Source organism: Anas acuta, chromosome W (assembly GCF_963932015.1).
Source record: "Anas acuta chromosome W, bAnaAcu1.1, whole genome shotgun sequence".
Taxonomy (NCBI): domain Eukaryota; kingdom Metazoa; phylum Chordata; class Aves; order Anseriformes; family Anatidae; genus Anas; species Anas acuta.
In genome coordinates this window covers 11,630,599-11,654,794 of record NC_089016.1, presented here as the reverse complement: position 1 = coordinate 11,654,794, position 24,196 = coordinate 11,630,599, and the positions used below count along the sequence as shown (strand labels likewise).

Below are 24,196 nucleotides of genomic sequence, written 5' to 3'. Positions count from 1 at the left end.
GCTGTAGAGTGCAATGAGGTCTCCCCTGAGCCTCTTCTCCAGACTAAACACAGTTCCCTCATCCACTCTTCATAACACCTGTGCTCCAGAACTCTCAACAGTTTGGTTGCCTTTCTCTGGACATGTTCCAGGGCCTCAGTGTCCTTCTTGTAAGGAGAGGCCCAAAACTGAAGGCAGTACTCGAGATGTGGCCTCACCAGAGCTGAGTACAGCCAGGATTCTAATACAAGCCAGGATGCCCTTGGTCTTCTTGGCCACCTGGGCACATGGCTTGCTCTTGTTCAGCCGAGCATCCATCAACACTCCCAGGTTCTTTTCCTTTTCACAGTCTTCTAGGCACTCTGCCCCAAGTCTATAGCATTGCATGGAGTTATTGTGGCTAAACTGTAGGACCCTGCACTTGGCCTTATTGAGCCTCATCCCATTCACTTCAACCCAGAAATCCAGCCTATCCAGGTCCCTCTGAAGGGCCACCCTACCCTCATGCGGATCGTCACTACCTCCCAACTTGGTGTCATCTGCAGACTTACTGAGGGTACACTCAATCCCGTCATCTAGGTCATCAATAAAGACATGAAACAAGATAGGTCCCAGTACCGACCCCTGGGGGACACCACTTGTAAGAGGATGCCAGCTGGACTAACCAAAAATCTTGGTTTAAATCTCTGAGGAGAGACATTATGGGCTGCAGAAGGACAATGGTAGCAGTGTCACAGATAATCATAGAAACATGGGATCATAGAGTCATAGAGTGGTTTGGGTTGGAAGGGATCTTAAAGATCCTCTTATTCCAACCATCCTCCTACTAGACCAGGTTGCTGAAAACTCATTTCAACCTCTCCTTGAACACTTCCAGGGATGGGACATTCACAGCTTTTCCAGGCTATCTGTTCCAATGCCTCACCATTCTCAGAAGAAAAAGCTTCTTCCATATATCCAATTTAAACCTACCCTCTCTTAGTTTAATATCATTTCTCCTTGTCCCATCACTACACTCCCAGACAAAGACTGCCTCCCCAGCTTTCCTGTAGGTCCTCTCTAAGTACTGGAAGATTGCTCTAAGGTTTCTCTGGTGCTGAGTAGTACCAGTTTTCAGAAATGTGTTGTATAGCACATTACTTACTACATGTGTTCCCATTGTGCTCTTTGTCATTTCTGGGTCTGGTTTAAAGATATTTTGCTATGTTGTGTAGCACTGGCTTATGATTCTATAAAATTATTGGTCATGTGACAAATCCATTCTTTGTACTGAGCAATGCCATTACCTCCATACCTCAGGAACCATCACTCAGAAACTTAAGAATTATACTCTTGACCTTTTTGCTTTAAGGAGCCAATCTAGGGGGAGAAACAGGAGCGACACTTCTCCACTTCTTCACTCTCTCCTTTACCTTCCCCTTCTCCTCCAGGCTAATTACACTACCTCTACAAAGCTGAGAACATCACTGGCATGGTCCTATTGTGATGTCTCCTGAAAGTGTTTCAACAGTTGTTTAAGGATAAACAACTCTTGAAGAATGCCCTCCAGAGACCTGCCCCAAGGCCGGAGAGTTAGGAGTGGCAGGGAGCATGGGAGGATCTGGGCAGGCACCTAGAGCAGTGGGCACCTCCAGTGCTTTGGAACTTCCCCCCTGAGCACTTGCAGAATCCTTAAAAACTGCAGAAGTGCTTGAAATGGAGGGGTTATCACCTTGGCAATTCCAAAGGGACACAAATCCCTGGAATGTGCTGGGACTTGGTCTGTGCTCACTGAGCCTCAGTCAGTGAAACTCCAAGCCCTGTGACAGACCCTGCAGCTACTCCAACACCTCTGATATGTCCTGCAGCCACTCCAGCCCCTGTGACAGGCCCCAGGTCTAGTCTGGGGACTAGACCAGACCCCCAGGTCTGCTTTTGCTAGGCCAGAGCACCAACCTCTGCTAGGATCCATTGCCTCTACATGCAGGAGAAAACACAGAGTGTGAAAATCAGGCTCCTGAGAATGGAAGAGAACTACTGCCCAGAAAAGAAAGGAGGGAGAAGAATGTTGATCTATGAAACCTTGACATAAACTTCCCCACGAGAGGGTACTTCCAAGATCCAAAAGGGTGCAGCTGGAGTTTCGGGATAGCTGCCTTCGAGAGAGAGGATGTTAAAGAGCTGTCTACCTTTCCTAGTCCCTGGGAGGACCCTTCCATTTGTGGACTTGATGAAGGTCAAAGAAGAACAGGTGCAGATGGTTACCACAATGTTCTACCAGTTGGGGACAGGCTGGAGATCAGTCAGTAATGAGCAATTGCACTGTGCATAGCTTGCTTTGTATATAACAATAATAGTACTAAAAATAATTGCTATTATAATTCTTTCTCTACCATTTCAGTCCTTTCAACTGCGCTGACCTCAACCTATAAGAATTTGGGGGGGTTGGTGTGAGCTAACAGCTGTGTGGTGCTGAGCTGCCTGGCAGGTTAAAGCACATCATGTTTGACAACCACAGTCCAACAGCGCAAATCACACTTCTAAAAATCTTGTGTTCAGAGAGGAGCAGTAGATGATCAGTTCAGTCTGCCTCAATGAGCACACCCCAGCAGAGACCCTGCTGCCTTAGGAGCTGTCAGCCCTGAGGCCTTGGGGACACCTCGAGGGAGCCCAAGGGACTCTTTCATCTGAGGCTCCACAAGTTTTCATTTGAAATGCCCAGGATTTATGCCTTAGAAAACAGGGTCGGGTAAGCAGTTAGACAGAAAATACAAAAATAAATTCCCGTAGCCCTGCTCCGCAGTTGGGTGAATTGGGAGCAAAAAAATTGAAAAGCTCTTTATTATCAGCGGATTGAATCTGAGAATACCCCATCTTCCTCTTTACCTCTGGTTGTGGGGCAGGACTGACTCCTTGCCCAGAGCAGGGTCCTTTGCTCCCAGGGACACCCTCAGGCAGCATCAAGAAGAGCATATGAAAGGGAGCTGGTAAATGCCTGACTGAAAGGGTTTTCAGGGCATTTACGTGAGAAATGTTAGAAGTTTATCTGAGGTATGTCTTCTCATTTATTAAAGCTTTTTTCATCCTTGGGCAGGAATCCATGGCCAGAAAGAGCAAATGCCCAACAGCAGCTCCATCACTGAGTTCCTTCTGCTGGCATTCGCAGACACGCGCGAGCTGCAGCTCCTGCACTTCGCGCTCTTCCTGGGCATCTACCTGGCTGCCCTCCTGGGCAACGGCCTCATCCTCAGCGCTGTAGCCTGCCACCACCGCCTCCACACCCCCATGTACTTCTTCCTCCTCAACCTCGCCGTCCTCGACCTGGGCTGCATCTCCACCACTCTGCCCAAAGCCATGGCCAATGCCCTCTGGAACACCAGGGCCATCTCCTATCAAGGATGTGCTGCACAGGTCTTCTTTATTGTTTTTATTATTGGAGCAGAGTATTCCCTTCTCACTGTCATGGCCTACGACCGCTACATTGCCATCTGCAAGCCCCTGCACTACGGGAGCCTCCTGGGCAGCAGAGCTTGTGCCCAGATGGCAGCAGCTGCCTGGGGCAGTGGCTTTCTCAATGCTGTCCTGCACACGACCACTACATTTTCTCTGCCCCTCTTCCATGGCAATGCTGTGAACCAGTTCTTCTGTGAGATCCCCCACATCCTCAAGCTCTCCTGCTTAGATGCCTACCTCAGGGAAGTTTGGGCACTTGTGTTTAATGTTTCTTTAGTCCTTGGTTGCTTTGTTTTCATTGTCGTGTCCTATGTGCAGATCTTCAGGGCAGTGCTGAGGATGCCCTCTGAGCAGGGCCGGCACAAAGCCTTTTCCACGTGCCTTCCTCACCTGGCTGTGGTCTCCCTTTTTGTCAGCACTGGCACGTCTGCCTCCCTGAAGCGCCCTTCAAACTCATTTCCATCCCTGGACATGTTGATGGCAGCTCTGTACTCGGTGGTGCCTCCAGCAGTGAACCCCCTCAGCTACAGCATGAGGAACCAGGAATTGAAGGATGTTATAAACAAACAATTTAAACATTTGTTAAAGCATCACTAAAGGTCTCATCAATTTATCCATTCTTCTAGCATATCCAAAAAGAGTTGAGATAATCTTTCATTTCTAACATACTTTAGAACTAGTTTAGCAAATATATGATAACATTTTGAGTTAAATATTAATCTTAGCAGCCTGCCTGTTTATTATTTTATTTACTTTGATCAGGTTATCTAATTTACCCATAGAACTGGGCTTCCTCAGTAGATATAGACAATAAAAGAATGCATGAGAACCTCACTGGTCAGAGCTGCCATCTCTTCCCATCTACTCTGGAGCTGTGGGAGTGCAGCCCCAGCATGCAGGAGGGGCTCAGGGCCAAGAGCCCAGCTGACACATGCAGGAGCAGCCCCGGCTCTGCCTCTCTGCTGCCTTCAGGTCGGGGCTGCTGCTTCCCTGGATCCATGGCCATGGCCAGCAGGAGGAAGTGGCTTTTCACTGCTGCTCTCTTTTGGCCTCCAGTTTGTTCTCTTGTGCTCCTGTGTTTGGGTTAGCCCTGAGATCTTGACTACCTTGGTGACAGTCCTGTTGTCTCTGCAGTGGCATCCCAATCCCTGCAGGCAGCAGCAGGCACTGTGCAGCCCTGGGTCACTGCTGGCCTCCCTGCTAGCACAACAATAATACAAGGGGCTGCTCACAGAAAACCCAGAAACCTGGAGGCCTCTTCCAATGCTGCTTCCAGGACTAGAGCCAATGGTCTCGCAGGAAAAGCCTAATGGACTCGCAGCATAATGGACCAGCATCACCATAGTTCGCCCCAGCCCAGGAGACACTAAAGAGGCCCAGAGCTGCCTTTGTGCCAGCAGCTGCGGTGCCTTGCGAGGGGCTGGGGCTGTGGTGGACGTGCCCAGAGCCCTGCAGCAGCCTGCACTGGGCACTGCCCTGGGGCCAGCACAGCCTGGGCTGCTGTGCTGGGGAGAGGACAGGGAGGTGGGGAGAGGTGGGCAGGGGCTGGGCTGGGTTGGGCAGTGCCCGGCAAAGGGCAACAGCAGCATCAGGGAGCAGTGGCAGCATGCAGGGGAGGGCTCCCAGCAGGGCTTGGTGCTGCAGAGCCAGGGCTGCGCGAAGGGAGCCCAGAGCTGCAGGGGTAGGGGAGAGGAGGCCGCTCTGGGTCCTTGCTGGGCTGGGCAGAGCAGGAAGGGGGCCCAGGGCATTCATCCTCTCCCCGCAGCCTGCCAGCATGTATGCTGAGGGCCAGGGCGGCTGCTGCAGGAGCAGGGAGCTCAGCATGGCCCTTGCAGCCCCCTGCACTGGGCCTGCCTCTGCCTTTGGGTTCGGCTCCGGCCTTGACTCTGCTGGCAGGAGCGCTCTTGGCATGCGCTTCCTGGCCTCCCCTCGCCTGTGCACAGCTGCTGCCCACTCCGGCTGCTGCCACAAACGCTTCCTCACAAGTAGCACCACCCCTTGGGCTGCTTCTGCTGGCTTCCCCCACCCAACTGCCTTGACTCCTTGTCTCTGCTGGGGCCCACCTCTGAGGGCTACTGGACAATCTAGTGTTCCTGGACAATCAGGTTTACTGGACTATGTATATATAATGGCCTGGCACATCAGACCCACAAATGTATTAGGCTCTACTGCACACTGGTGCACAGAGTACGCTAATGCCATCAAGCTAGAAAGAGGCGGAACCCACCTGTATTTCTGGAGTGACAGGGGGATCCCAACAGTTAACTCTACTGGAGGCTGAAGTGAGTCTAACTAGGAAGGAATGGCAAAAGCACCCCATTGGGACTGGCCCAGAGGCTATGTGCATCCTCGGCATAGCCTGTCTCAGAAGAGGGTACTTCAAAGTTCCAAGAGGGCACTACTGGTGGAGCTTTGGCATAGTTGCCTTGGAGACAAAGGACATGAAACAGTTGTCTACCTTGCTTGGCCTTCCACAGAACCCTTCTGTTGGGGGTTTGATGAGGGCTGAAGAACAGCAGGTGCCAATGGCTACCATGGTGGCACACCTGAGGCAGCGTCGCGCTAACCGAGACTCCCTGATTGCCATCCATGAGCTGCGTCATTGACTGGAGAGCCAAGGTGTAGATGTAGAGCTTGGTAGCGTGGTTATGTGATGGACTTGTCAGCACTAAGGTAAAATTGCCTGACTTGGGTGACACGTCCCAGAGTAGTGTCAGGCACAATGCAATTCTTTTTGCCTTCTGCATCTATAGCACAGGAAGTAGGACTCTGCCCTACTCTATTGACTGGGCAGCTCTTTTCACTCTACCCAATATAGGTTTCTGTGCCTGGAAGGGGACAATTTCCCCAAAGAGGCCAATCTCGTGGGTACAGCTACAGCCAATAAAGGTATATTTTCTTTATTTTTCACCCTGAGTTTTCCACAGATGATCTAAGAGAGTCCATGAATTTCCAGGTGTCTACTGAGATTCAGGCTGAATTTCTCAGGATCCAATGGTCATTTCAATCTTATTTTATTTTATTTTATTTTATTTTATTTTATTATTTTATTTTATTTTATTTTATTTTATTTTATTTTATTTTATTTTTATTTTTATTTTATTTATTTTATTTTATCTGAAGACACCCCTGACCTATCTTAGAAAGGGTTTCATGTGTGGGCTGGGCTGCAGGTACAGGGACAAAGACCACTGCTGGCAGTGGAGGTGTCAGACCAGCACACTCTGCTCTTCCTCCCAATGAAGGTCTCCAAAGAAGTCACCCTGGATTAATAGCAATAGGATAATGACGCTCTAAACTGAAATGCAGCAAAATTCAGCCTTTGAAACAAGAAAATATTTTTATTGGTTGCTCTTTGAAATCTTCTTCCTTAATTACATCTTGCAAGCTCTGCAATTAGCTGCACAAGGCGTGAAGGCTTGAAGACAACTATGGAAGACATGTTAGGAGTTTCTGCATTTTAATGAGTTCCATGGTGTATTTTGGTGCTGAGTCTATGAAGCTCAGGTACTGAGAGCTGAATGATGCAACTGCTAGAGAAAGTAAAGTCAGAAGGAAAAGTTGAAGTGACTTGGAGTATTAATGGGCCCCACTGAGGGCTGTTACTAACAAAGCCCCCCCAGGGACTTGTTAGGGCAGCTAATTGGAGGCCATGGTTACAGAGAGGCAATGCACTGTGCTGAGAAAAATCTTGGTTCGATTTGGTGAAGAAGAAGAGCAAATGCCTGACCCGTAGAACTGTGAGAGGAGATCCGGCATCCCCACGTCTGGCTGAAGGCTGTTCCTGGGGTCTGTGGGATGTGGTGGGCAGTGTGATGCAATGAGAAGAACACTGGTATGACACCTCCGAGGTGCTGCACAGGGTTGAAAGGAATCAATGAGGCCCCATTGCAACGAGTATAACATCTCTCCTCATAAGCTCTAGCCAAGGTGACAAAACCTTCAGGGCTGTTGGGACCTTCCATTCTTGCCAGCACCCTCTGCCTTCTCCTCTGTAGCTTTTCATACGCTATCCCACAATTTGTCTTATTTCCTTGAAGTCTGCAGACACCCATCTCTGTTCACCACTTTGCTCTCATCCCTTGCTTTAACTCATGTCTCGTCAGCCCTTACCAGCTGTTCTTTGAAACACAAAGCCATGGTCTGATCAGAGGGTGACCTCTGGCACCACAGCATGACCCTTTGAGGGACATTTCTTCCTCCTCAGGGCCTGCGCAAACCTTCCAGGGCACACTTTGTGGCAAGTTTTTCTCCCCTGCTCTTCCGTAATACCAAAGGAAGCTCCATCAGGGAGGAAACCACTCCTGAAGTAGGCATCCCAACCCAGCAGGCTCCTTGCGGCCTCTCAGCCAACCAGACACAAGTCACCTCAGCAGCAGCTTCCAAGCCAGGGGCCTGCTGCTGCCCTTGCAGCTTCTTGTGGAGACACAGCCAAACCTTGTGCATCCTGCTGCCTAGTCATGGACTCAAGCAGAAGGGACAGGACAACCCATCTGGGGGCCTTCTTTCTGTCTGGGTCCTCCTGGCTCTGGAGGCAGAGGGGATCCCCCAGTCAGCATGCCAAGCAGGTGCCTTCTGCTGGCCTAGCAGGGCCACTGCCAGATGTCAGCCCAAAAGTCCAGCTCCCAGGGAGGAGTCAAGGCTGACCTGCCACCTCCAGACACAAGTGACCTCCCAGTCCCTTTCCGTGACACGTTCCTGCTGCTGCCCTATCAAGTGCAGAGACAGAAGTGACCTCACAGTCCCTGCCACAGTCACATTCCTGCTGCTGGGGCAGGAGATCCTGAGGCAGAGCTGAGCTCCTCAGAGCATTCCCATCCATCTCCTCCTTGTGGCCCACAAGCTGATCAGATCCATGGCCCCTCACATTCATTTGGAGTTAGGGTTTTCTTTAGGTCTCTTAAGCAGTTTTCTAGTGTTAAATAGACCATTTTAATGCTACTATTAAGGGCAGAGATCAGAGTGATTAAGAGAGTAAGAGCTAGGGGAAGTGGCTATGGGCTGAGTTTTGTCTTCCAGGGGTACACTGAGGTCACTCATTAGAGTAGTCTATTCCTGTCAGGGTGCTGAGTAGCATGTAGTTTTAGGAAATAAGTTTACAGGTAGAAGCTGGGGAATAGCCTTGTATGACTATTTTAAGTCACGGTTACAGCTGCATCAGCATAACCTGAACCCTCTTACCTCTACAAAACCCTTAATTTTGGCTGGCCAAGCCCCTATTCCCTCCTCTCAGTGTTACATTTCTCCTGGCCAGGCTTCTCCTGATTTCCCCATATCAGTTATCTTTTTAGGGGCATGCTTATGATGCCTTTCATGATCTTAGACTGTCAGTGCTCTGTTGGCTACTCTATTCCTAAGAAAAGCGTCACTTAAGACAAAATGGAAAAGGACACAAAACTCCTTCGTGTTAAGGTCAGGGATCAGGGTGAGCAATACAGAAACGTTAAGAGAAAGCGGCTATGGGCTGAGTTTTGACTTCAAGGGAATCTTTGAGTTCAGACATTGGAGTAGTGGATTCCTGTCAGGGTGTGGAGTAGCATTTAGATTTTTGAATTAAGGTTACTGGTTGAAAGTGGGGAAGGGCCGCATATGATTCTTTTAGGTCAAGGTTACTGCAGCATCAGCATAACCTGAACTAACTTACCTCTACAAAATCCTTAATTTCTGCTGGCCATGCCCCTATTCCCTCCCCCAGATCTCACATCTCTCCTGTCCATTCTATTCCTGACCTCCCCATATCAGTCATCTCATTGGGATCAGCTTTTTGTAGGCTTTCATGATCTCAGCGTATCCATCACACCTCTGTCGGCTGCTCTATTTCAGAGAAAAGCACCACTCAAGACAGGATGGTAAAGGATACAAAAGTCCATCAGAGCACCCTGCACAATGTGCCCAGCAGCTCTGCACCATCACAAAAGTGTGGTTCCTGCCTACAAGTTTTCTTTCCAGAATGGCTCCTATGGCTCCAGGGTAACTTTTCCCAGGCACTCAGTTCCCTGGCCACACCACTCATGCCCGCAGGCCCCATGTGTCTCTCCAACCCTCCCCTCTTCCCCTGCAGTAGTGGCACCTCACCGCAGCAGGTTGGCGCATCTCCAGGCTCAGGGTTGTTTCCTGAGGGCCTGCCCCGTGTGGGGAGTGGTGGGGAGGAAGAGAGCAAGGTCATCTCCTGGGGCATGGCTGAGCACAGCCCAGCCGTCCCGCACCGTGGGCAGGTCCCTGCTCCCAGGCTGAGGCACACATGCAAGGTGGACACTTCTCCATCAGCCCGGCTTCACGCAGGGCCCTTCAGCCCTGACCCAGTCCCAGGAGTGACCTCATCCTCCTACTCCATCCACAGACAGCTGCTAAAGCCCTAAGTGTCTGTGTTTCTCACAGCCTTCACCCAAATATTTGTCCTGGCCCTCCCCACTGCCCAGCACTGCCTCTCAGGTGGCACTCAGTGACCCTTCAAAAGGGCCTTTGGGCTTCCTCAATTGTCCTGGTGCTTATTACCACTTTCCTGGCTACTTCCAGAGCTCAGAGGGAGTCTTCTTGTCCATCAGGGGCCCTGTACCGGCTCTGGTTGGGACGGAGTTACACTTTGCAAAGCAGCCCCTTGTGGTACTGTGTTTTGGTTGTGTGACCAGTGATGGTCACCCACACTTGTGGTTGCTGTTTTTGAGCATTTCTTGCACACCATCAGGGCCTTCTGTGGATCACAATTTTTGAATTTTACTTGGTTTTGCTATTCTGTCCCCGGTTCCTCTAGAAGAAGACAAAGCAGGTGGCTGATAGGTGTTTATCTGCTGGATGCATGGAGCAAGGAGGTGTCCATGGTGCAAGGAGATGGAGGTCTGTGAAGCTGCAGGAGCCCTGTTCTCTTGCCTGGGAGATCCCCAGCACACAGTGCCTGTGCCCCGCAGGGCCAGCCCCGCTCCCCAGAGCAGCACAAGAGGCCTGGCCCAGCCACAGAGCAGCCTGTCCTGAGCAGGGGCCTGCACAAAGAGCTTTCCCTTTGCCCTTTCCCCATCAGTGCAGGCCCAGCAATGCTGCCCTGCTCTTCCCCAGGGCCATCCCTGCTCCCAGAGAGCCTTGCCCAGGGCAGTGTGTCCGTGCTGGCCTGGCCAGCCATTGCTGCTTCCCTCCCTGTGCTCCCTGAAGGGCCCCAAGCTGGCGGTGCTGCTGTGAGAGCCAGAGGCTGTGGTGACCCGGGACCCCACGCGTCTTCGCCCTGCCCATGCTGCTCAGGGTGGGCAGCAGACCCAACTCCCTGGGGATCTCTGCTGCTGAGCCCCTTTCCATCTGCTCTGATGGCTCAGCAGCACAGGACAGTGTTGGGCAGGGCCATGGGGTGTCTCTGAGGGCACAAAGGGCAGGCGAGTGCTGCACCAGACCTGGTCCATGAGGCCTCAAGAAGGTTATCCTCAATTACTCTACACTCTTAGGGGCCTTTGTCCTCTGGCTCTTCAGCACCACTCGTGCCATGGCAGAGCTGTCCTTACCCCATGGACTCCTCAGATTCCCCTTTTTCTTTACCAAACTCTTCTTTGGATGGCCATTAATTTTATGAGGTTCTAATCCCTACCAACTCAGTGTTGCATATTCTCCCTGCAGATCCCCTGACATCTCCTGGCAGCTCCAGATTCCTCTCCAGGCTGGCAGTGACCATGAGCCCCACTGCAGGGGGGCAGTGCCATGCAGATGAGTCCAAGACCAGTTGCTGTCAGGGGCTGCCATAAAGCTCTTGGTCAAGCTCTTGGTCCCTCACAGACTGTCTTTGGAATTTAAGTCTATGTTCTTCGTTCCAAAAAGTCCCAAATAAAACCCCATTTGTTACTGTGGTGCTAGCAGGGAGGCAGCTGTGACCCAGGGCTGCACAGTGCCTGCTGCTGCCTGCCGCCACAGGGATGTCACTGCAGAGAGAACAGGACTGTCACCAAGGTAAATGATATATCCCGGCTTACCCAGAAAAAAAGAAGCACAATGTAGAAGCCAAAAGAGAGCAGCAGTGAAAAGCCACTTCCTCCTGCTGGCCATGGCCATGGCTCCAGGGAAGCAGCAGCCCCGACCCGAAGGCAGCAGAGAGGCAGAGCCCAGCGGGCAAGGAGGGGCAGCCCCGAGAGCCACCGGGGCTGCTGCTGCATGTGGCAGCTGGGCTCTTGACCCTGAGCCCCTCCTGCGTGCTGGGGCTGCTCCCCCAGCTCCAGAAGAGACGGGAAGGGAGGGATACTGAGACCACTGAATTTATGCTGTCTTCTTTATTGTCTATACCTACGGAGGAAACCTATTTCAATAGGTTGAATGGAAGATGAATTCAAAGTAATTAATTACTTAATAAATTAAACCAATATCAAAAGTTATGAAAATAATAAAAACAAAAAATGATATGAAAATCTCTCATGTCAGTTTCTCAAATAGAATGGTAGTGTTTAGAGGATTATTATTATTATTACAATATGATAATAATACTAAGTATAAAAATAATATTATGCAAATCAATATAATGTTAACAACACTGATGTTTAAGAAGCACATATAGAAACAGTTTCCTCACTGCAACCTTGAGCTCCTTATTCCTCATGCTGTAGATGAGGGGGTTCACTGCTGGAGGTACACTGAATACAAAAGTAACACCACCAAGTCCAGAGATGGGGAAGAGATGGAAGTGGGCTTCAGGTAGGCAAACATGGAAGTGCTGAGAAAGAGGAAGACCACGGCCAGGTGAGGGAGGCACGTGGAAAAGGATTTGTGCTGGCCCTGCTCAGAGGGCATCCTCAGCACAGCCCTCAAGATCTGCACATAGGACAGCACAATGAAAACAAAATAACCAAGGACTAAAGAAACATTAAACACAAGTGCCCAAACTTCCCTGAGGTAGGCATCTGAGCAGGAGAGCTTGAGGATGTGGGGGATCTCACAGAAGAACTGGTCCAAAGCATTTCCGTGGCAGAAGGGCAGGGAAAATGTGTTGGCTGTGTGCAGGACAGCATTGAGAAAGCCACTGCCCCAGGCAGCTGCTGCCATCTGGGCACAAGCTCTGCTGCCCACGAGGCTCCCGTAGTGCAGGGGCTTGCAGATGGCAATGTAGCGGTCATAGGCCATGAAGGTGAGAAGTTAAAATTCTGATACAATCAAGAAGACAAATAGAAAGACCTGTGCAGCACAGCCTTGATAGGAGATGGCCCTGGTGTCCCACAGGACATTGGCCATGGCCAATGGGCAGAGTGGTGGAGATGCAGCCCAGGTCAAGGACGGCGAGGTTGAGGAGGAAGAAGTACATGGGGGTGTGGAGGCGGTGGTCACAGGCTACGGCGCTGAGGATGAGGCCGTCGCCAAGGAGGGCAGCCAGGTAGATGCCCAGGAAGAGCGCGAAGTGCAGGAGCTGCAGCTCGTGTGTGTCTGCGAATGCCAGCAGCAGGAACTCACTCACAGAGCTGATGTTCATCATTCCCTGACCTAGAAAATGTTTATCTGTTGACGAGGAGAAGGCCGAGCAAAGTTAGAACAGACTACTTAAACTAAAACCTATTCCAAGCCTAAGAGCACCCCCAGCACAAGCCCCTCTTTTTGCAGCAGAACCTCAAAGACTCTCAAAGCCTACTGCATTGCCCACTGCCCTCCCAGAAACAAGACCCAGCAGGAAACCCTTCCAGGACTTGCAGCTGCATGGCCCTGCAGCCAGACCCTTACCTTGTCAAGGGCTGTGCAGGTTTCTCCTGCAGGCAGCTCTCAGCATCCTCCCACTGCCAACTGCCTCCAAGCCCTCTCTCCTTCTCTCCTCTGTGTGTAAGCTGTGGTCAGACCCCTCAGCCCTACTGCACTGTGCAGAGGAGCTACTCCTAGTCACAGCTGTCTCTCTGCAACAGGATCATTTTTGAAATGAGTTTTCTCTTTCCCACGAGTCCAGCCCAGCTCAGCAGCACAGCACCAGCCCAAGGCACTGCAATCACCCCTCTGGGGGCTTTGCTGATGAGCCCACGAGCCTCAGGCACTCAGAGACAATTGAAGACATCTCTCCAGAAGTTCAAGTCAGAGGCAAGTTTCCTGCAGTGTCCCCCTCAGGGCCAGCACTGACTCTGCCTCCCTTGGAGCTCGTTAGAGCAGAACCCTGGAGGCAGTGAGGACAAGGAGACAAAGGCAATGTGAAGGTGACAGTGATGAGTAGGAAAACTGGATGTGTGTCACCAAGCACAAGGGCCAGGCCTTGACTCCCAACTCAAGGAAGGGAGATCTTTCTCTTCAAAGGTTGCTCAGGGCTCTTTGACATTGATGTCCTGTAACGTGTCCAGAGAAGGGAAACCAAACTGTTGAATGGTATGGATCACAGGTCTTATGAGGAGTGCCTGAGGGAACTGAGATTATTTACTTTGGCGAAGAGGAGGCTCAGGGGAGACCTCATTGCACTCTACAGCTTCCTGAAGGGAGGTTGATGTAAGGCGGGTGTCAGCCTCTTCTCTCAGATAACTAATGATAGGACTCGAGGAAATGGCCACAAGTTGTGCCTGGGGATGTTTAGATTAGGTATCACAAAAAACTTTTTCTCTCAAAGAGTAGTCAGGAACTGGAATGGTCTGCTCAGGGAGGTGGTGGACTCACTGACCCTCAGTGTTCAGGAAGCACCAGGACAGGGTGCTAGGAGATATGGCTTAGTGGCTTAGTGAGTAGAGTTAGTGATAGGAAGGTTGGACTAAATTGTCTTGTAGGTCTTTTCTAAATTTGTCTTTTTATGATTTCTATGGCTCTATCATAGAACAAGGGGAATGGTTTTAAACTTCAAGAGGGTAGATGTAGAGTAGATAGATGAAATTCTTGACTTGGAGGTGAGGCACTGGAACTGGTGCTGTGGGTCCAGAGATCACCCAGAGGGAGTTTGGATCAGCCCATGCCCTTGTGTTTGAAGGAACAGCTGGTGAGAGTGGAGAGGCAGCAGTGAAATCATGGGAACAGCATAGTAAGAGAAAGGTAGGGAAGAGAAGTGGCTGTCTCAAGCCTTCAGGGACGTGTGGAACAGCACAGGAAAGCATGCAGAGGAGAAGGCAGAGGGCTCTGACAAGAATGGAAGGCTGCAGCAACATTGACATCATTGTCCCCTTGGGTTGTGAGGAGACGTGTTTTACTCATGATATTGGGACCATGAATTCTCCTTTCAACTTTTGAAAACACTGCATCTCCACCACTCTGCCCAAAGCCATGGCCAATGCCCTCTGGGACACTAGAGCCATCTCCTATCAAGGATGTGTTGCACAGGTCTTCTTTTTTGTCTTCTTGGTTGTAGCAGAGTATTCCCTTCTCACCGTTATGGCCTATGACCGCTACGTTGCCATCTGCAAGCCCCTGCACTACGGGAGCCTCGTGGGCAGCAGAGCTTGTGCCCGGATGGCAGCAGCTGCCTGGGGCAGTGGCTTTCTCAATGCTGTCCTGCACACGGCCAACACATTTTCCCTGCCCCTCTGCCAAGGCAATGCTTTGGACCAGTTCTTCTTTGAGATCCCCCACATCCTCAAGCTCTCCTGCTCAGATGCATACCTCAGGGAAGTTGGAGCACTTGTGTTTAGTGTTTTTTTAGTCATTGGTTGTTTTGTCTTCATTGTGTTGTCCTATGTGCAGATCTTCAGGGCAGTGCTGAGAATGCCCTCTGAGCAGGGCCAGCACAAAGCCTTCTCCACGTGCCTCCCTCACCTGACCGTGGTCTCCCTGTTTGTCAGCACTGGCATATTTGCCTACCTGAAGCCCCCCTCCATCTCTTCCCCATCCCTGGACCTGGTGATGGCTGTTCTATACTCACTGTTGCCTCCAGCAGTGAATCCCCTCATTTACAGCATGAGGAACTAGGAGCTCAAACATGCAGTGACGAAACTATTTTATACCTCTTCCTTCAGCATTAATAATGTGCATAAAATACTAATAGGATTTCTGCAAACAAACACTCTTAGTGCAAATTCTTGAAAGTAATTTTCTTTATTATTATTTCCCATAACTTGTGGCTTTGATTTAATTTTATTCTAAGCCTCCTAATTATTATTTTATTATTATGAAGTCAATAATTTCAAATACCTTTACAATCAATATTCTTGTTTAAGTAAAGACAATAAAGAAACTGGAACAATTTCATTAGTCTCTACTGCAGTCTCTTCCCATCTCCAGTGCCTCCAGCAGTGAACCCACTCATCTAAAACATGAGGAACCTGGAACTAAGGGTTGCAGTGAGGACACTGCTTGAATACATATTCTTCAGCTTCTTTGACTATAATAATAAGCTTATAATCAGAAACACCTATTTTTTGAAAACTTTAAGATACTTTTTTTTTTTCTTTTTATTTGTCTGTGTCGTTATTTTCACTAGATATTTTTTCAGGTAAAAATAATATTAATCTTAGCCTCCTACTTGTTAAAGATTTACCTGTAGAACCAGGCTTCCTGTGTAGATAAACACAATAAAAAATCCAGAAGAAATTCATTGGTCTGAGCTGCCATCTCTTCCTATCCCCTCTGGAGCTGGGGGAGCACTTGTTGGGGCACTTGTGTTTTAGTATTTCTTTAGCCTTTGGTTCTTTTGTTTTCATTGTGCTGTCCTATGTGCAAATCTTCAGGGCAGTGCTGAGGATACCCTCTGAACATGGCCGGCACAAAGCCTTTTCCACGTGCCTCCCTCACCTGGCCATGGTCTTCCTCTTTCTCAGCACTTCTACATTTGCCTACTTGGCTACATGGGAGGCTTTCATAGTAACAGACTAGAATAGCCAACAGAGTCTAGAGTCTAGAGTCTAGAGCAGTCTAATACCACAGAGTAGAGTAGCCAGCAGAGGTGAGATAGGTACTCTGATATAATGACAACCATCAGAAAGCTGATCCCAGTTAGATGATTGATATGGGGAGGTCAGGAGTAGCTTGGCCAGGAGAGATGTGAGATTTGGGGAAGGGAGAGAAGGGAAGAGGAGCTCGGAAGCTTACCTTTGTAGAGGTAAGAGGGTTCATGTAATATTGATGCTTCAGACAGTCTTGTAGGGCCTGTAAACTATTTTCAAAAATAACAACAATCCCTAAACGTAGACATTAGTGCAACATCCTGACAGGAATCCACTATTGTAAAGCAAAACTCAAAAGATCACCTGAAGAAAAACTCAGCACAGAACCCCTTTCCCTTACATTTATTCTCTTGCTAACCCTAATCCCCGCCCTTAACACTAACATTAAAATGCTCTATTTATCCCTAGACTTCTTCCCAGACCTAAACAAAACCCTAAGCCATAATGCTTGCCCATACGCTAACCAGAGACCTGACACCACAATCAGAACAGCAAACCTTACAACTAAAACTTTAATTCCTAAAACAGAAAGGTGAACCCCAGTCCATAGAGGACAAGAGGGAGGTGAGCTCTGCCTCAGTATTTCGTGGCCCAGCAGGAGGAATGTGACTGTGGCAGGGACTGTGAGGTCACTTCTGTCTCTGCACTTGATAGGGCAGCAGCAGGAACGCGTCACGCAAAGGGACTGGGAGGTCACTTGTATCTGTAGGTGGCAGGTCACCCTTGACTTCTCCCTGGGAGCTGGACTTTTGGGCTGACATCTGGCAGTGGCCCTGCTAGGCCAGCAGAAGGCACCTGCTTGGCATGCTGACTGGGGGATCCCCTCTGTCTCCAGAGCCAGGAGGACCCAGACAGAAAGAAGGCCCCCAGATGGGTTGTCCTGTCCCTTCTGCTTGAGTCCATGACTGGGCAGCAGCAGGCACAAGGCTTGGCTGTGTCTAGCCAAGAAGCTGCAAGGCCAGCAGCAGGCCCATGGCTTGGAAGCTGCTGCTGAGGTGACTTGTGTCTGGTTGGCTGAGAGGCCGCAAGGAGCTTGCTGGGTTGGGATGCCTACTTCAGGAGTGGTTTCCACACTGGTGGAGCTTTCTTTAGTAGTAGGAAAGAGCAGGAGAGAAAAAACTTGCCACAAAGTGCACCATGGATAACTGGCACTGGCTAAAAGGAAGAAGAAATATCCAGTGGAAAAACTGGTCTTGCTGCTAGAAACTGAGGCAAAGAAGGAATTAAGTACCTCAGCCTTTACCTTATCTCTAGATCATTAACAAATTTCCCCCATGTCTAATGAAGGATGATGATTCTCCTTAATTCTCTTATATTTAAAGTATTTCTATAAGCAGTGTTTATTTTCTTTGACAGTCATAGACAGATGGAGCTCCAGCTGGGCTTTGGCCCTTTGAACTTTGACCTGCACAGCCCCATAACATTCAGGACCCAGCTCCAGACAAACTGACAGCATGAATGGGAATGAAGAACAGAAAAAGTAGAATCTGGTAGCCTTCCACCCACTGATTTTCTGTGACTCTGTGTTGCAGTTGCATTCAACTGGTTACTCCTGTATTATCCAAACGTTCCCGCAGCTCGTAATGCTACTATCTTGTCAGAGATAGCACAGTCACACAAAGGTTGAAGCATCTGCCTGCAGACATGAACGGCTGACTGAAAGGAGCATGAGTGTGGGGGAATGTTGAGAAACTGCAGGATTTTGCCTAAAGTAACTTCTTGATGTTTACAAGGAGAAGGACCCAGTCCTGCAGAGGAAGAGTAACCCCATGCATTAGGGCACACTGGGACCCTGCTGAGTGAACAGTGGCGAGGTGGAGGAGGGCTTGGGCACCACGGGGGATGCCATACGAGCAGTGGTGCCTCCTCACCAGGAACCAGGCCAGCTTCCTAAAGATCTGCCTTCTGAGGAGCATGGCCACCAAGAAGATCTGAGTTATCAGACTCAGCTCAGATCCCCTGAGACACCACAAGAACAAGTGCCAACAACTAGCCAGTAAAGAGGTCTGGGAGTCACTAGGACCTCCTCATGTGGAGAGGAGCAATGAGAATGGCAAGATTCAAGGTCCCAACAGGACCCAGGTCTTTGTGTCCATGGCTATGGCTGTTGTCTCTGTCACTGAGGCCTATGAGGAGACAGATGATCGTTAAAGCACCAGGGCCTCATTGCCTCCTCGCCCCCAACCTTGAACCAGGCAGGGGTCGTACCATTCTCCTGCACTTGGCCATGCACATCCCCATCTCCTACTGCACCACAAAGAGCCCTGAGCAACCTGTCAGTGGAAAGATCTCCCTTCCTTGAGTTGGGTGTCAAGGCCAGGCCCTTGTGCTTGGTGACACACATGCAGTTTTCCTACACATCAGTGTCACCTTCACATTGTCTTTGTCTCCTTGTCCTCACTGCCTCCAGGGTTCTGCTCTAACAAGCTCCAAGGGAGGCTGTGTCAGTGCTGACCCTCAGGGGGACACTGCAGGAAACTTGCCTCTGACTTGGACTTCTGGAGAGATGTCTTCAATTGTCTCTGAGTGCCTGAGGTTCGTGGGCTCATCAGCAAAGCCCCCAGAGGGGTGATTCCAGTGCCTTGGGCTGGTGCTGTGCTGCTGAGCTTGGCCAGGCTCGTGGGACAAAGAAAACACATTTCAGAAAGTCCCATGAAGCAGAGAGACAGCTGTGCCCAGGAGCAGCTCCTTTGCACAGCGCAGCAGGGCTGGGGGCTCTGACTGCAGCTGGCATGGGGAGAGGAGAGAAGGAGAGAGGGGCTGAATGCAGTTGGCAGTGGGAGGATGCTGAGAGCTGCCTGCAGGAGAAACCTGCACAGCCCTTGACAAGGTAAGTGCTTGGCTGCAAAGCCATGCAGCTGCAGGTCCTGGAAGGGTCTCCTGCTGGGTCTTGTTTCTGGGAGGGCAGTGGGCAATGCAGTAGTCTCTGAGAGTCTTTGAGGTTCTGCTGCAAAAAGGGAGGCTTTGGCTGGGGGTACTCTTAGATTGTAATCGGTTTTAGTTTAAGTAGTCTGTTCTAATTTTGCTCTGCCTCCTCCTCTTCAACAGACAGCCATTTTCTAGGTCAGAGAGTGATGAACAGCAGCTCTGTGAGTGAATTCCTGCTGCTGGCATTTGCAGACACACGCAAGCTACAGCTCCTGCACTTCGCGCTCTTCCTGGGCATCTACCTGGCTGCCCTCCTGGGCAACGGCCTCATCCTCAGCGCCGTAGCCTGTGACCACCGCCTCCACACCCCCATGTACTTCTTCCTCCTCAACCTCGCCCTCCTCGACCTGGGATCCATCTCCACCACTCTGCCCAAAGCCATGGCCTATTCCCTCTGGGACACCAGGGCCATCTCCTATCAAGGCTGTGCTGCTCATGTCTTCTTTTTATTCTTCTTGTTTGGTTCAGAGTACTATCTCCTCACCGCCATGTCGTATGACCGCTACGTTGCCATCTGTAAGCCCCTGCATTACGGGAGCCTCGTGGGCAGCAGAGCTTGTGCCCAGATGTCAGCAGCTGCCTGGGGCAGTGGCTTTCTCAATGCTGTCCTGCACACGGCCAACACATTTTCTCTGCCCCTCTGCCAAGGCAATGCTGTGGACCAGTTCTTCTGTGAAATCCCCCAGATCCTCAAGCTCTCCTGCTCAGATGCCTACCTCAGGGAAGTCGGGGCACTTGTGTTTAGTGTTTCTTTAGTCTTTGGTTGTTTTGTCTTCATAGTGCTGTCATATGTGCAGATCTTCAGGGCTGTTCTGAGGATGCCCTCTGAGCAGGGCCGGCGCAAAGCCTTTTCCACGTGCCTCCTTCACCTGACCGTGGTCTCCCTGTTTGTCAGCACTGGTATATTTGCCTACCTGAAGCCCCCCTCCATTTCTTCGCCATCCCTGGACCTGGTGGTCGCACTTCTGTACTCGGTGGTTCCTCCAGCAGTGAACCCCCTCATCTACAGCATGAGGAACCAGGAGCTCAAGGGCGCAGTGAGGAAAATGTTTCAATGCATGCTTCTTTAGCATGCATGATGTGTTCAGAAAATGTATGTTTAATAATATGCAAATATTTTGATTCACATTATATCATATCATTTTAACGTTACTAGTGTTATCATAACATTGTCATTAATAAGAATCCCAACAGAAATCAAAGGGCTTTTGGGAAAATGATAAAACTTTTTTTTTAGTTATTTTTCTCTGTTTGTATTTTAACAATATTTCATTTTGTTTTTAATAATCTCGTTATTAGCATTCTGAATATTACATCTTGTGTTAGGTTTGACTACATCATCTAATGTACATACAGAATGAGGATTTCCTTGGTCGAGAAAGACAATAAAGAACTTGGCAGAAATTCATTGGTCTCAGTGTCCTTCTCTTCCCATCTCCTCTGGAGCTGGGGGAGCAGCCCCAACATCAAGGAGGGGCTCAGGGCCAAGAGCCCAGCTGCCACGGGTAGGAGCAGTGTATTTGGATTAGACCTTGTGGATCTAGGTGACAGTCCTGTCGTCTCTATAGCAGGGATGGCACAAAGCCTTTTCCACATGCCCCCCTCACCTGGCCACGGTGTCCGTCTTCCTCAGGCCTGTCATGGTTGCCTACCTGAAGCCCCCTCCATCCCCTCCCCATCCCTGGAACTGGTGGTGGCAGTTCTGTACTCAGTGGTGCCTCCAGCAGAACACGTCCTCATCTGTAGCATGAGGAGCCAGTAGCTTAAGGATGCCCTGTGGAAATTAATGACTAGATGTGTCTTGGATGCAAGAAATGTCTGATCTGCTTCTGCACATGACTTGCAATGTCAATAATTGGAGGAAAAGCCAGTATACCTGTTTGTGTTTGTTTTTTTTTTTTTTTTTTTTTTTTGTGGTCGTGTTTGTGCATATTCTTATTACATTAATTCAGCTAATGAACACTAATGAACACCCATTAAGATGATATGGATGCACCTGTTGAATAGAGCTCATAGACTCTGTGCATGTGAAGCCATACTGTCTGTGAATTTAACCTTAATGGAGTTAAAATTCAACTGTCATTTTGTCTGACATCTGACCTCTGAGACCTGGCCTGGCTCTGCAGAGGCAGTGCCCATGTGCAGGGGTTCAAAGGAAAAGAGTCCCATCCCAGCAGCACAGCCAGGGAGCACCAGCGCTTGGGGCATGCAGAGCTGCTCTCTTGCCACTGCCGCCCTGTCCTGCTGAGCCCTGCTGGTGGGGTCAGGCCCGGCTGCTCCTGCAGCTTGGTGCCAGTGCTGCTGTGGGGCTGTGCTGGGACTGCAGGCAGGGACATGATGCAGGAAGCACGGCTGAAAGCACGACAGACACCAGCAGAGTCAGATCATGCTCCATTTTATTGCCCGAATAGCCTAACTTTTATAGAGAACTTAACAGGGGTGGACAGTGTTTCACACAAGAATATTGGTCAAAAGCACTCAGACAAACAACTATAAGAAAACAACCCCACCTGCAAGAAAACAACCCCTTGTGATTAGCAGTCACATAGACCTTGTCCTTGAAGCCAGCTGCTGGTAACAATATTTTTCAGAATTCCTCAATTGGGCGATGTGGGAACACTGTCATGGGAACTTCTCATAGTTGCCCTGGTAGCTTGGTTTGCTCAGCTACAACAAGCCATGGGATTTTTGCTGTTTCAAGAAATCCCTCAACATGTTGCGACATCCCTTCTTGTGGATATCCTTCTCTCCATGAGGTGTCCTCCTGGGCTGCAGGCTGTTCTCCATCAGGATGCAGCTCTCTCGTGGCATCCTTGTGTTATCCAGGTGACCCAAGGAGAAGACACCTCCACACTAAGGCCCTGTCCATACAGCTGGATGGCTGTCTGTTGCCAGCTGGAGTAAGGAAAAGAGGGAAGAGCTGAGGTTCTTCTCAGTCCTCCAGAGACAAGGTGAGGTTTCCATCCAGCTGCACTTGAAGTGGGCTTCTCTGCTCTCAGCCGACTCCAGATTCTTCTCATGGAAAGACCTGAGTGGGATGATCCTCAGAGAGGGGACATACAAGGCAGTTTAAAACAAGGCTAGCGGGCAGTGGCCTGTTGAACTCTGCACTCAGATGAGTTGTTTCCAACAACAACAGAAAGCTCATGGATTTGACAAATGGTCTGAAGTTGAGTTTTCATTGTGTTGCTGCTTCCCTCCTACTGCACAGCAGGAAGGACTCCTCTGCAGCCACAGCAGCCCCTTCTACCAGTGCCACTCCCTGCCAGCACCAGCCACAGTTCAAGCAAGACAGCGGCAGAAAGGTTCTCCTGCAAAGAGAGAGAGGCTCAGGCTAGGTGTGCTTTAAGGCTTGCAGTAGGTTTTCCTTAGGTAAGCATCATCTAATATTTGTCTGCCTTCTCCTCTTCAACAGACAACTGTCCAGAGTCAGCAAATGCCCAACAGCAGATCTGTGAGCGAGTTCCTCCTGCTGGCATTCGCAGACACACACGAGCTGCAGCTCCTGCACTTCGCGCTCTTCCTGGGCATCTACCTGGCTGCCCTCCTGGGCAACGGCCTCATCCTCAGCGCCGTAGCCTGCCACCACCGCCTCCACACCCCCATGTACTTCTTCCTCCTCAACCTCGCCCTCCTCGACCTGGGCTGCATCTCCACCACTCTGCCCAAAGCCATGGCCAATGCCCTCTGGGACACCAGGGCCATCTCCTATCAAGGCTGTGCTGCTCAGGTCTTCTTTTTTGTCCTCGTCCTGGTGACAGGACAAGGGGGAACGGGCTAAAGTTGCGCCAGGGGAGTTTTAGGTTAGATGTTAGGAAGAGCTTCTTTACTGAAAGGGTTGTGAGGCATTGGAACAGGCTGCCCAGGGAGGTGGTGGAGTCACCATTCCTGGAAGTCTTCAAAAGACGTTTAGATGTAGAGCTTAGGGATATGGTTTAGTGGGGACTGTTAGTGTTAGGTTAGAGGTTGGACTCGATGATCTTGAGGTCTCTTCCAACCTAGAAATTCTGTGATTCTGTGATTCTGTGATTCTTGGTTGTAGCAGAGTATTCCCTTCTCACTGTCATGGCCTACGACCGCTACGTTGCCATCTGCAAGCCCCTGCACTACGGGAGCCTCCTGGGCAGCAGAGCTTGTGCCCAGATGGCAGCAGCTGCCTGGGGCAGTGGCTTTCTCAATGCTGTCCTGCACACGGCCAACACATTTTCATTGCCCCTCTGCCAAGGCAATGCTGTGGACCAGTTCTTCTGTGAAATCCCCCAGATCCTCAAGCTCTCCTGCTCAGATGCCTACCTCAGGGAAGTTAGGGCACTTGTTTTAGTGTTTTTTTGGCCTTTGGTTGTTTTTTTTTCATTGTACTGTCCTATGTGCAGATCTTCAGGGCAGTGCTGAGGATGCCCTCTTGTCAGGGCCAGTACAAAGCCTTTTCCATGTGCCTCCCTCACCTGGCCGTGGTCTCCCTGTTTGTCAGTACTGACATATTTGCCAACCTCAAGCCTCCCTCCATTTCCTCACCGTCCCTGGACATGGTGGTGACATTTCTGTACTCAGTGGTACTCAGGCTACGGCGGTGAGGATGAGGCCGTTGCCCAGGAGGGCAGCCAGGTAGATGCCCAGGAAGAGTGCGAAGTGCAGGAGCTGCAGCTCGCGCTGTAGTGGGTTTACGTGGCAAGGCTTTGGTAGCAGGGGGCCATAGGGGTGGTTTCTGTGAGAAAGATCTAGAAGCTGCCCCATGTTTGGGAAGGGCCCCATTGTTTTCCAAATCTGAGCCAATAAGCGATGTTGTTTTGCGCCTCTGTGAGAGCATATTTAAGACAGGGGAAAAAACGCTGCGACACACAGCAGCCGGGAGAGTCAAGGGAGTGAGAAACAGCCTTGCAGGTGCCAAGGTCAGTGTAGAAGGAGGGGGAGAGGTGCTCCAGGCGCAGGAGCAGAAGTCCCCTGCGGCCTGTGGTGAGGACCATGGTGAAGCAGGATGTCCCCCTGCAGCCCATGGAGTACCACGGTGGAGCAGGGTTTCACGCTGCAGCCCGTGGAGGAGACCACGGTGGAGCAGGTGGCCCTGCACC

The 24,196-nt window shown here is 50.3% G+C and overlaps 2 protein-coding genes and 1 long non-coding RNA gene across 3 annotated transcripts in view; all 3 read left to right on the top strand.

Annotated features, from left to right (window-relative positions):
• LOC137846970 (uncharacterized) overlaps nucleotides 1–23,945 on the top strand; it is a 475,040-nt gene extending 451,095 nt beyond the window's left edge. Inside the window, exon 2 of the long non-coding RNA XR_011090685.1 lies at nucleotides 23,801–23,945. This is a non-coding gene — a long non-coding RNA (uncharacterized lncRNA). The remainder of the gene's footprint in view (nucleotides 1–23,800) is intronic.
• On the top strand, nucleotides 12,572–15,225 carry LOC137847406 (olfactory receptor 14A16-like). The gene is made up of 2 exons (XM_068665682.1): nucleotides 12,572–12,667; nucleotides 14,728–15,225. Exons 1-2 carry the CDS (start codon nucleotides 12,572–12,574, stop codon nucleotides 15,223–15,225), a joined length of 594 nt encoding a protein of 197 aa, XP_068521783.1.
• LOC137847405 (olfactory receptor 14J1-like) lies at nucleotides 19,274–20,197 on the top strand. The gene has a single exon (XM_068665681.1). It carries the CDS (start codon nucleotides 19,274–19,276, stop codon nucleotides 20,195–20,197), a length of 924 nt encoding a protein of 307 aa, XP_068521782.1.
• Nucleotides 23,946–24,196: the final 251 nt, after the last annotated feature.